General features: G+C 41.3%; 1 protein-coding gene across 4 annotated transcripts in view; it reads right to left on the bottom strand.

Moving 5' to 3' along the window:
- Positions 1–17,958, bottom strand: part of LOC111871803 (peroxidasin) — a 735,056-nt gene that overhangs the window by 438,474 nt on the left and 278,624 nt on the right. For 3 of the 4 annotated variants that reach the window (XM_023865159.2, XM_023865160.2, XM_033754415.1), the window contains exon 3: positions 11,265–11,433. The exons of the other annotated variant lie outside the window; for it this stretch is intronic. In XM_023865159.2, the coding sequence (XP_023720927.1) occupies positions 11,265–11,299 (35 nt within the window). In that variant the 5' untranslated portion in view covers positions 11,300–11,433. The remainder of the gene's footprint in view (positions 1–11,264; positions 11,434–17,958) is intronic. 4 annotated transcript variants of the gene reach the window in all.

The following is a 17,958-nucleotide window of genomic DNA, read 5'->3' as shown; positions in this document are numbered from 1 at the left end:
TTGTGGTGGACAAAGTGGCGCTGGGGCAGGTTTTCTCCGAGTACTTCGGTTTCCCCTGCCAATCTTCATTCCAGCAATTGCTCCACAATCACCCTCACCTATCATCTGGGGCTGGTACAATAGGCCAGAAGTGGCCGCAGTACAAGGGACTTAGTCCCACCCCACTAGCAATAAAAAAATACAATATATATATGTCACTATTAGGGGCCCCATTTAAATATGAGGGGAGAATAGGTCGCTATAGTTTTCTGCTTTTTTTGATAAGATTGCTCATCTTTTCACAAATCACATAAAACTTATATATACTATCTCGTGTATTAGTGGTATTAGTGACTATAGACGGGGTTTGGATTAGTGAATATATTTATTGAACACACAGAGTCGTAACTAAAGTAACTATAACACTATAACTGATCTCCACACTACAAATCACTCTACACAAAATCTTATCAATCTGCTTGGTAACAGCTCTCCACAATGGCTATTCCTCTGTAATGTTTCCTCGTATAGAATTTTAGCAGTGGATATTCTTCAGCTGCCGTTGTCCACCGGTTAACATTCCTCAACTGAACTCTCAACAGTAGTAAGTAAAAAATTCCCATAACCTTTCAACAGCTCAAGTGATACGTTACCATGAAGAATGCATAGGAACAAAGGTTCATTAATAAAAGCCAGCGCGGAGCTGAAGGATAAATTGATATAGTAAAGCCCTTGAAGTGGGGCACCTGTCATGCCAAGCTTCTATTAACTTACAACTGACTGTCCCATGGCCAGTTATTTTGTATCGTAGACAGCCTCGCCGCGCTTCATGCTAAGTTTCGGCATACATTTCCAGACTTCCACGTCGCAATGCGTGTGCATGACTATATTTTGTGCCGTGTGTACTAATCAAAATCAGTTTACTCATCTTTTCGTTGTAGAGAATAAACCTGAATTTTATTTGCCACCGTTGAACACTGAATCCTCATAATCAGACGCAACCAACGGCCTTGTTAGTGTTTATGGTATTTTCTTTTGACTTCTGGCATTTCCTCCTACCATATCTAGCCGTCTCTGAAAGGGAAGTAAATATCTCTCTTATTTGAAGATTTTCTGAGAAGTAGTGGGTCTAGAACGGGGTCCACTCAGCCTCGTGAGCATAACTGAGGAGCCAGTTGAATGGAAAAGTAGCAGCTCCGGTCTAGAAAACCGAAATTAACGGCCGTGGGAATTCGTTGCGCTGACCACGCGACATTCTCTATCAGCTGAAGTTAGTACTAACTTCACCGACAAGCGGCGGTCGCTCGGTCGGTATAGTTCGCTTGCGGACTAGAGCCACGGAGTTATTCCAAGAAAAGTCCAGTCACATACCTAGCCCTGGTTCTGGTGTCATATCGTGTCATTCTTCCCACAACGGTCTACTCATAAAGCAGCCTAGCAGAAGGCTGACGTACCGGTGAATTAATTAGGTTCATAACGAAAGACGTTTAATGTTTTCTGCATTGACAAACAGAAACGTAACTCAGGAAGCAACTGTCCATGGATATGGTGAGGGAAGTCAACAGTATCACTGAGGAGCATAGAATGTGATTCTCGGGGCTCTGAAGAACTGCTGCAGTAAACACAGTCAAGGCATCTCGTACTGAGATTTGTAGAGATATTTCGCCCAGCGGGCATTACATTTAACGAATCGATAAAAGAAGGAAATTTCAGTACTATTGTCTGTAAGTCGGCCAAATGCTTAAGTTGACTAAAATTCAGTCATAATATGCAACTAATAATATATGTAATATGTAACTAACCCTACTTGAGAAGATGCCAGTTATGCAGCTACTGCGCAACATTTTATGTAACCCGAAGGTTTATTACCGTGTTGACAAAAGCCCTCCACTTATCCCTATCCTGTGCCAGATTGATCCAATCTATTCAACCCAATCCTATCTCTCTAAGATCCACTCACCTACGTACTGGTCTTCCTAGTGGTCTGTTTCCATCTAGCTTTCCCATCACTATCCTACATGCATTCTTCTTCTGTCCATTCGTGCTACATGCCCTGCCCACCTCATCCTCTTTGACTTGATCATTCTAATTATACTTGGAGAAGAGTACAAGTTATGAAGCTCCTCATTATGCAGTTTTCTCCAAACTCCTGTCTCTTCATCTCTCTTCGGTCCAAATATTCTCCTTAACACCCTGTTCTCAGATACCCTCAGTCTGTGTTCATCCCTTAATGTCAGAGACAAGTTTCACACCCATACAGAGTAACAAGAAAACTATAGTTTTGTATATTCTGATTTTTATGTTTTTACACATCAGACGAGAAGACAAAAGGGTCTGGACTGAATGGTAGCAGTTCAGTCTCCTCTTAATTTCCTCCTGAATCAGGTTTTGATTTGCTGCAGTCGTCCTCAAATATCTGAACTGTGCCACATTTTCAGGACTTCTGTTAGCTATCTTTATGTCACGATTTTGCCCTGCACTCTGGTGACGAGACAGCAACATATAGTTTTCTCTAATTCAGTAGGTACAGACGAGGCCAAAATAAACAAGCCTCACTGTACGCAGTTTATGGCACTGGACGTTCAGGCAAATAACATGTTTGGAAGCGAACTGGAGTAATCCATTCCGGGACATGCGGACCGCCGGGGATTTTGAATGACAGTTTAGAATAATGCGGCGTGGACCGTCAGCGGGTGCCACCGTGGTGACGCTGCATTTGTATTCCGAGTGGGGCAACCCACACGAAAGGCAGTGTATATTGCTCTGCCACTAAGTGCAAGGAGGGATTCCCCGCTAAAAGCAGCGCAATTTGTATTCTTCTGGCGCGATTTAACTTCGCTCCATTTCAATAAACACGGAGATAAATATGTGGCAGCTCGTGCAAGCACAAAGCCGTTTAATATTGAAAGAAAAGGAAAAGTCGAGGACACGAATTCCAACTTAAAACATCGAGATGGAGTAAGAATTTATGCCATCACTTGGACCATTTGTTGAAGGTAATCACCGCGTCCGAAAGTGCAGTTCGCTTTCGCTCTCAAGAGCCAGAACAAATGTTTCAGTTAATGCAACGAGCATGGAGAGAGACACGATTAACTCCCAAAAGTCGAAAGATGATATTTCCATTCCACTCCACCCTCGTACAGGTCCAGATAGAAAAGAAATGCATATAGGATATTGGTGGGAAAGCCAGAAGGAAAGAGACCACTAGGAAGACCAAGACGTAGGCGGGTGGACAATATTAAAATGGATCTTAGAGAGATAGGATGGGATGGGATGGATTGGATTGATCTGGCTCAAGATAGGGACCAGTGTAGGGCTCTTGTGAACATGGTAATGAACCTTAAGGTTCCATAAAATGCTGGGAAATCCTTGAGTAGCTGCAGATTTGGCTTCTCCTCAAGAAGGGATCAGCTCCATGAGTAAGTAAGTAAGTAAGTAAGTAATTAGAAATATTGAGTAACACAGGATTACTGAAATGCAGACTTGTAAACTTTCTACTTCTTGCTTTTCTTCCCTTCAGCTTATATGTTATACCATGGCCTCTTTTACTAGGCAGCTTATCTCAGCATCCACATCCGACCTTCTATTTCTATGAGATTTTTAAAATAGAAAAGGTTATTTTTCGGAAGAAAAGGGGCGATATTAAGGGACGGCGTGGTATGTCCTTAGTTTGCATCTTATCCTTCATATTCTGAATGGTTTTGAACTGGCAGGTGAAACTTGAAAGGTGACAGCTACTAGACTCACAAACGGCATTAGAACTTAGAAGACCAGTCGGTAGGAGCGCCAAAGTGCAACATGACAGCGGCAACTAACGACAGACTGAGTGATATATTTGTTCTTCTAATAACAATATTTATCAAGGGTATAAATGTCTGCCGCAGTTAAGGCTGGGAAAGACCATTACAGGACCGCCTTCGCTTTGATGTTAATTTGCTGCAGAAAGAACTGTTCAGTTGTCAAGTTTATCACACTGCACAAACGTAAATATTTTTGGGGGGGTGGGGGGTTGAGGTTGCCACAGAGATGAGTGTGAACAGTACTATCTCCTGAGATGTATCACCGTGCAGTCCGGTAGAAGTTCACCCACGACACTTCAGAGGAAGTTACACCCCTCAGTCTTCAGGACCGAAGAGCAAACCAAGCCCGAAGCAAGAAACATGGAGCAGAACCGGAGTGTATCTCTGAAGCTTCGGTGAGCTTCTAGAACGCTGCACGGCGTCACATTTTCCTTGCATTTCTATAGAGGCGGCATTACAAAATGTCGCAGATCATAAGCAGGTAAAGTTATGCCTACAACAGGTCTTGGAGGCCCGTATGGTTGTGAGACGTTGAGGCTCCCACATTTCTAAGGCAGTCGGCTCACATATAGCGGTGAGGTTGTCAGCCTTACACGCTGGCCGCCCTTTGTCCCGCAAGAAGATTCTGTTAGAGGCTTAGTCGAACCCAGGATCACATTGCGTTCGGAGCGTAATAAGATCTGAATTCTTATTCCATTATAAGCAAATTACTTCTATATGATGAGAGATTTCCAGAAAGAATGGGAAAAAATTAGTGGGGCATCTCAGAATATTGCTGAAACACTGGTTTTGTTTTTCGTCTTTTATTTATAGTGGCGTATTAGAAAATGAACAGAACTGCTAAGCAAAATTGTAGGACAAAGATATAAAGCTCTTTTTATTTTAGATGCTCGAAACATTTGCCATTATGGCTCAAACATTATTTACAGCCGCAAAAACAAAATTGCTTTGTGGTAATAAATTCTCGGGCAGCCTGTATTTAAACTTCATATACTGCGGCCTACTAAAGCTTATACTGAACTGAAAAGAATAAAAATTAATGTGAGTTGCTTAGAAGCGGATGCCCAGCAATAAATCGAAACGAGAGTACTTTTCGTATAAAATATGCGGTTCAACAAATGGACAGGGACCAACTATTTATACGTGAACTCACTTCTTAAGAGTTTTACGAGGAACGCCCAGTATTGAAGTTACGAAGTTCCTGAAGTGATGCGAAGTCTCAGGCATGTCCTTCCAACAGCCAGAAGAATAGATACTGTGCCCCTTGTCGCTGGTCCACGTGCCACCAATTGCCACGTCAAATTCGTTTCTGTACGAAGTTCTGTTCACACGATGCGTCGATACGTGTACATTTAATATCCTCACCGTTTTCCAGAGAAAATAGCAAAGGCACGAAGTATTCAACATTACAATTCTCTGATCTTGTACAAATGAAACCTCTGATAAAATTGAATATTCCTAATCAGTTAGCAAGGAATGAGTTTCCGATTTCTTTCACCGTCCCTCGTGATCACAATCCCATTAAAGTGCAGCTCGCCTCTGGAGTATTTAATTATCGCAGTTAGGTCCTATCAATCCTTAATTACATTAAGATCGGCATCATTTTTTTCTTTCTGCATTCTTCTCTGCTCTTCACTCTCCTTTTGTCTGTAGGATTCATTTCCTTCACTAACGTCCCCCCATAACTTGTATTCTTCTCCAAATATAATTAGAATGATCAAGTCAAGGAGTATGAGGTGGGTAGAACATGTAGCACGAATGGAAGAGAAGAGAATTGCATACAGGCTATCGGTGGGAAAGCCAGAAGGAAAGAGACCAATGGCGAGACCAAGGTGTAGGTGGGTGGACAATATTGAAATGGATCTCCGAGAGATAAGATGGGATGGTATGGATTATATTGATGTGGCTCAGAATAGGGACCAGTGGAGGGCTATTGTGAACACGGTAATAAACCTTGGGGTTCCATAAAATACTGGGAAATTCTTGAGTAGCTGCAGAATTGGCGGCTGCTCAAGAAGGGCTCATCTCCATGAGTGAGTAAGTAACTTCCGTCCATACATCCCACTATCACCACCTATCTCCATCCTGAACACCGTAGTCACCGCCACGAGAGGACCAAACAGTAGTGAAAACAGCATGCCCAAAGGATTCTGGTTGGGTGGGTGGGAAGGGAAACGATCCCTGAGGTGCAGTATACATCCAGGGGTCTCTCTGCAAATGAAATGAGTTGCATGGTGGGGGACATCCTATCCACAGGCCCTAATAACAAGCCATATAGCAGACTCTGCTCCTTGGATATTCATGTTGAGGTGAAGAAAAAATTAACAGTACCGTAGAGACATTGTGCAGCTATGCCCATCTTAACAGCATTTTTCGCCGATTGTTACGCTTGAGTGGGTAACATTCCCGCTTTGTTTACGGTAGGTCTCGGTTTCAAATCTCCATCCGGAAACCGCCTATCCTAATGGAGGCTTTCGTGACTTTCCTTGGACCAAAAATGTAACTCAGATTGCGTCACGGCTGCTACTTTTCACATCCAAGGGTCCGATACAGCGATCACTGAGTCACTCAGAGTGTCGTCACATAAACCAACAATAAATAAATTATTATTCCCGTATCATAAATTTTACTTTGTAAAGTGAAGTTATTATGTTTTTATATTCATACAGATTCATGAAACGTATAACGAAAGAAATTAAACAAAAACAAACTCCGTGCCCTATAGTCTGCAAGTGAACTCTACCGACCGAGCGACCGCCGCTGGTCGGTGAAGTTAGTGTCAACTTTTGCGGATAGAGGGTGTCACGTGGTGAGCGCAACGCATCCCCACGGCCGTTAATATAGGTTTCCTAGAGAGAGACAAATAGAGAGAGAGAGAGAAAATCAAAGGATAAAAGCGAATATGAAAGATGACCTAAAATGTTTTATCTTATCATCTTCTAGATATGCCTGGAAAAAGAGAATTCAATCACAACTTGAAAACAATGGCGTTACAAGCGATTTGACTAGTTCTTTGTTTAAAGCTTTCTACCTGGTAACGACTCATTCGCTGCTAATGTTTTAGTCGGAACGTGATTTCTGGGTCGTTGTTCAGCAACGAGCGTCTGGATCTGGCATCACTATTCCGGCTTTCAACTGTCACGTTAAAATATTATAGGAAGAAATGTCAGAAAGAAAAAAAAATTCATTTCGCTCTTCCTGGACGAGCAGAGGTTGAAGCATTGTTAACTGTGAAGACATTACTAAAGCAAGTTAAATGATTATTAATTCTAAGGACTTTTCGTCAAACAAAGAACTTATATAGCATTGGACGACACTAGTGTTAACATACATCATAAAAAACGAACAGGTAGGTTAGTGCAGCGTTACTGTTCTAGACCTGTTTGGGCCAGTTAAAATCTCGTGTGAGTTATCGAATTCCCTAAGATGGTTACCTTAATTCTCTCTCGTCGAATGCGAGAAAATAAAATATCATATTAGACTGACATTTTAAGAAAAGTCGTTAAATATATATCAATTTCTCGACTGAATTATCGAATATCCATCTTCCACGTTTCCCTCGAATTTCCAGACGAATATTAGGTTAATAATTTGAAACAGGTCACGGCAGTCGCTTTCAGAATCACAGTTACAATTCATTATCTACATGTATCTCAATCTCATCACCTTCGAGTGACCTCTGCAGATAAACAGCAGCGATAAATAACTACAAACCAATTCAATATATGGGGCTTTGTTGAGGTCTTCCATGACTTACAGACATACTATTAGGTAGTGCAACATATTCCTGTAGAATTTGGCATTGTTTTGTTCGTCTTTGATGTTCTCATTACCACAAAATGTTATTCCACAGAACACAAAACGCCATTTACTAAATTACGACAACAGCAGCAGCAACAGCATTCTAGGAATTTCAGAGAGTCGCATTCCACATTCAGAATTGTCACAATCTTCTGTGACGGAAATCATTTACAGTTTAGTGACGCGGTTCGTGAAGACTGACTGAGAGAGATGCTACATTAAGTCTTAAAACTTCCACTGCTTCGGTCGTAAAGCCAGAGAGCCAGTATTATTTCTTAATGCCAGTGTCTATACGGATTTAGCAAACTACCTCAATAAGGTTGGTTCTCCTGCGGAATTACAAGAGAAAATTTTCAGTGGGTTTCATATGCAAGATATATTCTTACCTTTCTTGAAATGGGGACTAAACTAATTATTTGGGGCATATGTTTAGGGCGGAACCCGGCACAATAATCACTTCTTAAAACTTTTAAACCACATAAACTGCTATACATACTTTCAGCTTTAATATTAGAGAACTGAAAATTTCCCAGGATAAATACACACATTAGATATAAATCCACGGGGCTGAGTTCTTCTTCAGAAAATGCCAGTCGCTCAGCTACTCAAGAATTTCATATTATGGCATACAGACTCGTTGCTAAGCAACGCGAAACAACGATACAACTGCAATTGCTAGGCAACAGTTTCGTAAATACTCAAAAGTACTGAGGTTATTGATACGTAGCGGCCGGCCCACAACTATGGAAGAAGTTCAAATAGTTTTAACCCGTGTGGAGGCGGGGTCGAACACCCGCACCCAGACCCAGCGAGTCGTAGGAGGCAACGAAAATGGAAGTCTCGACACCAAGACTTACTGACTCACTCACCATCAGTCGCAATGTGACTTTGACTTTGACTTTGGCTTGAGATAGTACAGTGGAGTGGAGCGAGGTGATTGGTGAGTGAGTGAGTGAGTTAGAGAACTGTTGTTGTCCTGTACTTGTAAGCTGTTGCTGTTAGAAGCTGGTAGCTGAGACACGGCGATAGTTCGAGAACCGAGAGTAAGGGGAACGTCAGCCGTTACAAGCCGTTACCAGTCAATGACTCCGAAGACGCAACATAGTGAGAAGACTTAAGTGTGTGCTGTAGTGAACAGCAGTGTGTGTGAATTAGTTACTTGTAGTTACGATCTGTAAGTGTTTACTAATACAATTACCAATGGAAACCCCGTCTGTAGTTTATATATGTATATATAAGTTACATATGGTGCCAAAAATAAACAGGGATTAGGAGGGCTATCTTCGGAGATGCTAAGCCTGCTGTCCGATAGAATTTTAGCTATGTTTCCAGTAGATCTACTCCTTTCATCTTCAGATAACAAATATAGATTATTTTCGACACAAAGTTAACTGAGTGGTCGCTGCAATGAACAGCAGTGTGTTTCCTGTGAGGTAGGAACTTCGGCTTTAAAAAACGTCTGAATGAAAAACTTATCGTATTATGTCACATTTCTATTACTCTGGTACAATATCAAAAGCCAAGACTGATCAATATTAACGCTCTCAAGGGGTCAACCATTCTCGCAAATTACGATATAAAGCAGCCGTTGCTTGTAACAGGCACGATACTTAACGTACCCCGAGAATGTCCCATCCCTGTGATGGAAGAAAATGACCATCCTGAGCCTAATTTCTGTAACTGCAGCTCTGTGGAATATAAGCAAACTACCCAGGAGACCAGTCACTGGAAACTAGCTAAGACACTGCTAAAACCAAAGCGTCAAACACAACACGAATACAAGTTCATACAACGGGAACAGTCCTGCTTTAGCATCAGAGTAAACTGCAAACATCACCCCACTTCAAATATTGACAATGGCCAGAACTCTCGAAGTCGTCCACACGAAGCGATCAGAGAATTATCGATTTTTCTAGCACCTCAAGTATCGGAGAATTTCCTCCTTTGCGAAGTCTCGGGTTACAATCAAATTCAGAACACACAACAATAAAACAAACACCAGGAAGAGAGCTAATCTAGTAGAAGTCATAGTAAGTTTCAACCCCAAAACCGGTATCTGGCTGACTGCTTTGTGCCATTCACAATGACAGCTCTCTGCCGAAAATTGTGGTTATCACTGATATCCTGATTGGACACTTTCACTCATATTACAATATATAAGCGAACCAAAGGGCAAACCATGAACCACTGGTGCCTATTCAAAAGAAAGATATATCCTATCCGGCTGCCAACTCGTTTTTCTAATTACCCTGATGCCCCCCCTTTCACATCCTACCCCGTACATACGTGTCTGGCATGTACTGTCTTCGCTCGCTTGGAAACCGGGATCGTGGGTTCGAATCCCACTCAGGGCATGGATGTTTAGTTTGTGTGCGCGTTTTTCTGTGTTTGTGTACAGGTAGAGGCGTCGCGACGAAATGATCACCCGCCCAATAAGTCCTACCGAATGTGTAAGATCTAGAAAAACCGAAGTGAACGGAGAAGTTCGTGGAGGTAGGCCTAGACCCACTGGGTCTGTAGTTCCAAGGAAAAAAAGACATACGTGTCTTCTAATCACGAGGCTCTAGTTCATTAGTGCCTTCAGACTAGCAGCATTCTGTTTGACTGCATGGCCAAAGCAACCACTTTGGCTCTGTAGGTAAGCAATGGTCTCCCGTTGGTGAACTACAAATTTCGTTTCCGGTTTCATCAGTAGCGTTCACCTCTACGTGATTCCTCAGTTCATTTCAGGCTCTCGATACGTTCCCCCCTTGACTTTACGTAAAATATTCGCGTTTTTGTGATTATTGTGTATTTCTTACTAGCCTGAGGCCCGTGTCATTTGATGGTTATGTGAGCAAGAAGAAAGTACAAAACAACCGGTGTTTACACCTGTAAATATAAGGGACTGTGTTACGAACCTCGTTTGTTGTTTATATTTAATTTATTTGTTCTGATCTTCATCAATATTGGCATAACAACAATCTTTTAGGCCTATCTTTCCTCAAATGATTCTGCTGTCTTGTCTTGAATAACACTTTCCGGTTTTCACAACTTTGGATTTGGTAACAATATTTTATTTACAGAGCGAGAACGTCATGTTAAGTTTCACTGCAGTTGTGTTTAGTGCTCCATTTGTAGTGTTTTTCTCTTCGCAACGATTCTCAGTGCAGTGAAAAGGAAAAGAGAATTTGATTTGTATGTGGTATGCCCCCTCATCATCTCACTAACATCTGGCCATGTTAATGGTGTCTCTAGGGAAGCTCAATAATCTGTCAAGTTCTGCCTCATTTTACTGACATCTGTGAAACTAATTTGGAAGTCAATTAAAGATTTCTGCAGTTAGTAATATCTACAGAACTGCCAAATACGAGTCAATAAAAAGTTTCCTCACAGAGGAGTTATTCTAAAATGGCACCAACGGAATATTGAATAAGAAAATAAAATAAATGTTATCTGGAAGATAAGTGCAGTTTCCATGCACCAACAGCCTGAAGGCTCTTTGCATCAGAACATCTCCGTGTGCACAACTTCTCATAACAACTTCATAACTAAATCCAGCCCCTCAATTTCTTGTCACTGAATTAAACTTCTGCTTTATACAAAAAAAAAAAAAAAGCTGTAGGCAAACGTCACAAACGCCAGCTTCAGAGCTCCAAAATTTTAATTTTGGTGGATATATTATATCAACAATGTGATAATTACCTTACTGCTCTCCCCAGAAGCACCCCGGAGGTCATAACGCCCTTCTGGAGAATACCAATGAAGATGAGTCAAAAGTTTAAGAGAAGCTCTCCAGTTAAATACCTGATGACACGTGCGCTGAAACTCCGACAGGGAGATCTGGTGTCATGACAAGGCGGTTTGCACATACCTGCAAAACAAACACATATCCTGTACTCCCTGAGCTAGAGTCCAGTATTTTGTGAATTCCTCTACCCACTTCATAAGTTGCAGTGACATAATCAAAACCAATAAGGATTTCAAAATAAGACAGCACAGTTTGTCATAAACATCAAGAAACAACGTATGTCAGAATCTACATTCAATACATACAGGTATACCAGACATGCCTTAATGTAGCTTGTTTTCTTATCGTTTCGAGGACGGTCAAAATCATATTTCAAAAATCGGTAACATACCATTACTATGCTAAACCTGCCATCCGATCAGCCCCTTACAAACTCAGCAAACTTCTTAAAAGACTTCCACTTAACACACTGCAGTCATATTCAGAATCACTGCAAGTATTTCAGTCATAGCAATGATGATTCTGTATTTCAGCATCCCGTTGCAATTGTTCAAATTAGCGTCTATTGTTTATCTTCCGTCAAAATTACAACACTTTTACATTCTACACTTCAACACTACATATTTCGGCCTCAAACGGCCATCTTCAGGTGTTTTTATGTTACAGATATTTTACTAAAACTGTGTTAAAACTTTTAAAGGATTTTATTTCGTTTTACTTACGAAGATTGATTTTAACACGAATTAAAACAGTGTAGCAGTTTTAACACAGTTTTAGTAAAATATCTGTAACATAAAAACACCTGAAGATGGCCCTTTGAGGCCGAAACATGTAATGTTGAAGTGTAGAATGTAAGAGTGTTGCAATTTTGACGGAAGATAAACAATGGACGCTAATTAGCAATTATATTTAGTCGGCGCTATTCCGCAATTCATCAAGAAATAATATGGACCAAAAATATCTGAGAGCTCTGTATCTTAAGGAACAGTTACAGACGTGTACCTTGTTATATCAACGCTTCTTGACCGAGTGTGGCATCCAGGTGTCGCAGATAATTCAATTTCCGTGTAAAACATGCGCAAATTATTTCAAATCTTAGCTTCCTCTCTCAAAAATCATACAATGTGTGTATCTAAGTGCCCCCGAGAAAGTTCAGGTCTTTCTTTTTTTCAGTTTGCGTGGCAGCCTTCAGATGAACATGCAATTAGCAGAAATGGCTCCACGAATCGGACTCGTCTTTTTCAGAACCATCTGACAACGAGCCTATGCATTGACACTCCAGTAAATTTCTAGGTTTGTTATAAAAAGTCTTCGCTTCCAAATATTAACAGTTGAAGAAATCCACGAGAAAGTATATTTCCCATGAAAAGTATTTACGAAACAAAAAGTAGAAATGCTTAGGGGGCCTCAGTCTATGGGAAAAGCAGATGGCCGGAGTCTTATCTTCATTGATTTTTATGTTCCAGCGCTCATGCTAGGTCTCAATAACACTGAGAATTACTCGCTACATGTTTATGAGAACATAACGCTCTCTGCGGTATGTCGCACATACAGAATGTCTCAAGAGAAGAGGTCAACATTCTGAAAGATGATAATATCGGTCATTCTATGCAAAAAAAAAAAATATATATATGTGTGTGTGTGTGTGTGTGTGTCCTATTCCGTACCGTTTCCAATGGAGAACTATTTCATCGTAAAATTTCAAAATTATTCATAAGAAAATTATTACGCCCTGTTTCGAATACTAGTAAGTATTGCTCAAGTGAGAAAGCTGGTGCATTTTACCTAGCACAATACATTTTCGAAAATATACACCGTCAATATCAATGCACTTTGCAATTCGTGTGAGGACATGGCCTGTTGCTCGTCTGAGTACATCTTGACATTCCTTTATGAGGGCGACTGCATGAAATAGTTCTGCATCGGAAATCGTTTGGAATATGACACACGTACATATACATATGTATATTACTTATAATTGCCCGTACTGTGTCCTTCCAGAGTACTGGCCTTTTCTTCTGGGACACTCTGCATAGCAGTGTCATCAGCAAAGAGACATAGGCACTGGAGGCATAGCATTTATATACACTGTACAATGTTGGAGAAAGAAGGGAAACTTGTGGCACCCCTGCTTCTTTATCCCTTGGCGTGAACTGTCCACTTGTCTTGCTTATAACACTTCGGCTCGCACAACGTAGGAAAGACCGTTCCTCTGTTGCACTGAAATTGTTGCCGTGGAACTGTTGCGTTTGGGTTTGTTGACGGAGCCATTACCTAGCAACTGCTGTTGTATAGTCGTTTATTTCGTTGTTTTTTCTTACGAATGGTTCTACATACCCCAACATATAACAGTCGGAAAATGTGCATAGTGTTTTCAATAAATTGCATCAACTTCACTGAAACCACTTGGGAAAGCGTCTGTGATGTCTTGATTATCTTCGTTATTTCAAGATACGGCGACACTTGCAGGAAACCGACTCTTCAGGCTACCAACGAGTTCCTATTATTAAGTACCACAAGCTGTGAGCCGCTGAACACAAACGGCAACACTCAGTCTGGGATCGTTGCAGAACGGTCTGCTGTCAACATAGAAGCTCCAAACCAAGCCTACGACTACCATGTAGGTTTTTATTGTTCTCCACTGCACAACGCCCGAAGAATGTAACTACGGGAAATCATGTCTGTGTGTAAGGACTCGGGACAGCTCAGTCAGTATAGAGAAGCGCTTTGGGCTGGATGACCCGATTTCGATTCTCGGTATTGTAAGATTTTCTCTTCTCCACAACATCCAGACCGCTCCTGAGGTTCACCTAGCCTCTGAGGTCCACCTAGCCCCTGAGGTCCACCTAGCCCCTGAGTTCCACCTAGCCCCTGAGGTCCACCTAGCCCCTGAGTTCCACCTAGCCCCTAAGGTCCACCTAGCCCCTGAGGTCCACCTAGCCTCTGAGGTCCACCTTGCCTCTTATCCAATGGATGCGGAGGATCTTTCCCAGAAGTTAAAACGACAGAGGCGTGAAACTGACCACTCACCGCCATGTAGTGTCCAGGTAAAGACAGGTGGAGTTATACTTCCAATCCCCAATATATAAACACAGGGACAGCTTTACTTTTATATCTGTTTGTATATCTGTCTGTAAGAAAGTTTTCATTCCACAACGGATTAATATCAATTTTCGTAATGAGCTACGAACGGAGGTCAGTGCAAACTTGCAATTTCATTCCGTACAATCGGTAAAATGGCGGACGCAAGAACTTGTCTTGTAGTAACGACACTAACATCAATTCAAAACTCCAGTAACCATAGTAACAAATTTAGACAGAACATCAAGTGAAACCACAGATGAACCAAATATTATGGCTATTTCTGCAAAGATTTTCGGAAGAGCTAGCAACATTCAGACTGCGAAGGTGCAGAGAATGGATATGGAAGCTAATGTACTCCGGCAAAGAGTACAAACTTCTTGTTCTTGTACAGGAAGTTTCCTTCTGATACAAGAGTACGTTATGTGTACATCCCCATCTCCATGATGACGTATAATTTCTATTGCTGAAATAACAGTGAAATTTAGATTTAACTGATGAGAAACAGTGGGATATGCCTATTAACTCTTTAAGAGTTAGTGAGATGTCTTCCATAAATTTTCTCAAAACTAGATGCCAACACGTCTGAGCGAGATATCTCGTGCGTAGCGTGTAAAGATCGACAATTCGCCTCTCGCCGTACTGTCGATGATTTTCTGTATAAAACCGAAATCAGAGGCAACCATTCAGGCTTACAGACAAATTCAGGAGGGAATTATGAGCAAGAGAATGATGGCTTTGTGATTTCATGACTGCACCTGTATGGTCTATTCTATATGGAAACAATACAGCACTTTAATTTCTAGTTTCAGTTTTATTTACGGCTCAAAACATCGCCGGCCATTGCTAGCTCCCAGAACTGTCTATATGCATGGACAAGCACATACTCGCAAATGAAATACACCTCACGGTAAAAATTTCACCTAAAGGTCTATTTTATGAAATTCGTTCGTAACTGTATCCGCTCTGGGGGGAACGCCTCGCCAACCTCAGTTATAAGCAAATTTCACGTGTTATGGTTTACAATAAAGATTTCTATCACGTTTTAAAATATTTGTCATTCACTGAATAAGTGGGCCCTATGAACGTGTGTTAAATTATAACGCTAAAGGGTTTAGGGTATTCGTAAATGGCGACTATAATCAATTCAATGTCACTGCGTTACAGCATAGGAATGCATAAACTTCGATACCCCACTTAATATTTTCCGTAGCAGTGCATAATTTAAGGGGAAATTGGTACAATTAATACAAATTCTTAAAAAATCTTCTTCGTCATAAAAGACATTTTGCAATTGGTAATAAGGAGGAAAAATTGCCAGTTTTTCATTGAACAACCAGAGAATATAAATACATTATTATAATTCAAAGATTTCAATCCAAAATCTTGCTCTCAGTAACAAACGCACCTTGGTATGTCTCCAAATTTGCTATCCACAATGATCTGCATCTCCCATTTGTTATAGAAGAAATACATAGACTGTCAACACTCTACCATCAAAGCACACTCGGACACAATAACAGACAAGTTGCAGAAATCAGCAACCCACCAAATGTAAGAAGAAGATTGAGGGGACAGGGGCCGTCTGACCTACCACAACCCGCAGATGACGAAGATTAAAACCATCACCATTCCTCTACAGGGCCTGACAGTGGATGACTTCCCTACTCAAGACACCTACTTAGAACAAATTTCCTTATTACTCCATATTATTTTTTATTGCTGGTGGGGTGGGAAGGAGGAACATAGACTGAGGGTGTTTGAGAACATGGTGTTGAGGAGAATATCTGGACCGAAGAGAGAGGAAGTGACAGGAGGTTGGAGAAAACTGCATAATGAGGAGTTTCATAACTTGTACTCTTTTCAAAATACAATTAGAAAGACCAAGTCAAGGAGGATGAGGTGGGCAGGGCATGTAGCACGAATGGGGGAGATGAGGAATGCGTATAGGATATTGGTGGGATAGCCAGAAGGAAAGATACCACTCGGAAGACCAACGCGTAGGTGTGTGGATAATATTAAAATGGATCTTAGAGAGATAGAATGGGATGGTATGGATTAGATTGATCTGGCTTAGGATAAGGACCAGAGGAGGGCTCTTGTGAACACGGTAATGAACCTTCGGCTTCCATAAAATGCTGGGTTTTTCTTGAGTATCTGCAGAATTTGCGGTTCCTCCAGAAGGGCTCAGCTCCATGAGTAAGTAAGTAAGTAAGTGGGGTGGGACTAAGTCCCTTGTACTGCGGCCAATTCTGGCCTATTGTACCAGCCCCAGATAATAGGTGAGTGTGATTGTGGAGTAATTGGTGGAATGAAGATTGGCAGGGGAAACCGAAGTACTCGGAGAAAACCTGCCCAAGCGCAACTTTGTCCACCACAAATCCCACTTGTCCAGACTCGGGATCGAACCCGGGCCGCCGCGGTGGGAAGCCAGCGACTAACCGCTTGAGCTATGACGCGGCCTTACTCCATATTTTCGAGAGTAGATTGTAAATATGCCATAAATTAAATAAAAAATCCCAGAAGATAATGCTCTATATAGTCACAGCCCTGAACCCAAATCGAACATATCAATCGATGTTGGCACTGGGTTCCTATCTATGAAACTGTATCCTTCTTAACAAATCAATATCCATCGAAATATCAGTCCAATAATACTTTCAAGATTCTTAGTGACTAGACACGGGTTTTCGGCGAATAATTTGATTTACTGGGCCCTTAAAATTCGTAAATACAAATAATTATAATGCTATCGCTGATCTGTAAATTCTATAATTCACTATATCACACACAAAGTCTTCACTAGGCGTTGCCTGGCAATGGACCTCGACAGTGGTCACTGCTTCCGTACTTACGTTCTTGTCGGCTGGCTACTATCTCACAATTGATCATTAACTGGCTTGATATGACGAAGCCAAAGTCAAAATTAATTTGCAACTAATGGTTTACCGCCAATTATTTTGTATTGGTGCTAAGCCCTCGAGACTCACTACCATAGATTTCTTTTCTGGAACTGAATCCTTGTGGCCATAGTCCTTATGTAACATGACGAGAGACTGGGTTTGTCTCTTATGAATACGCTTGGCCTTTCGTCAACTGTACGTATCGCACTTATAGCGCGTTATTAATAATTTTTCCTTGTGCACTGTATACTAGTAATTTATCAGTCCACGCTTTGCATAACGGATAATATCTACCTTACATATCTTACGCTACAACGGCAGTTTAGTAACATGAACGGTCGTAAACTTCACTGCCGCCAGGCGTAAACCTCTTTTCTTCCAATAGTTCTTATATTGCTGCCTGCGCATATGTTGCCTTGGAAGCGTGCTTTAGTTGCGGAGGAAATTTGTTTGCAGGCCGTTGCCTAGTAATGGCCGTGCCCATTTATTCCACTATTCTGGCTTTCAGTCGTTATGTCACAATATATACTTGATTTTTTCGTCATTAAGCGCCGATATAAATCATTCTGAATGCACAGCCCATACTTTCAAATCTACTAACATCCTAACTCTGATTTCGATACCAGACCAATAGATTCTAACCCATTTTACTAATTCCCATTTA

The sequence above is a fragment of the Cryptotermes secundus genome, unplaced genomic scaffold (genome assembly GCF_002891405.2).
Source record: "Cryptotermes secundus unplaced genomic scaffold, Csec_1.0 scaffold873, whole genome shotgun sequence".
Classification (NCBI taxonomy): Eukaryota; Metazoa; Arthropoda; class Insecta; order Blattodea; family Kalotermitidae; genus Cryptotermes; species Cryptotermes secundus.
The sequence above is the reverse complement of the archived record's forward strand: the minus strand, read 5'-3'. Positions and strand labels throughout refer to the sequence as shown.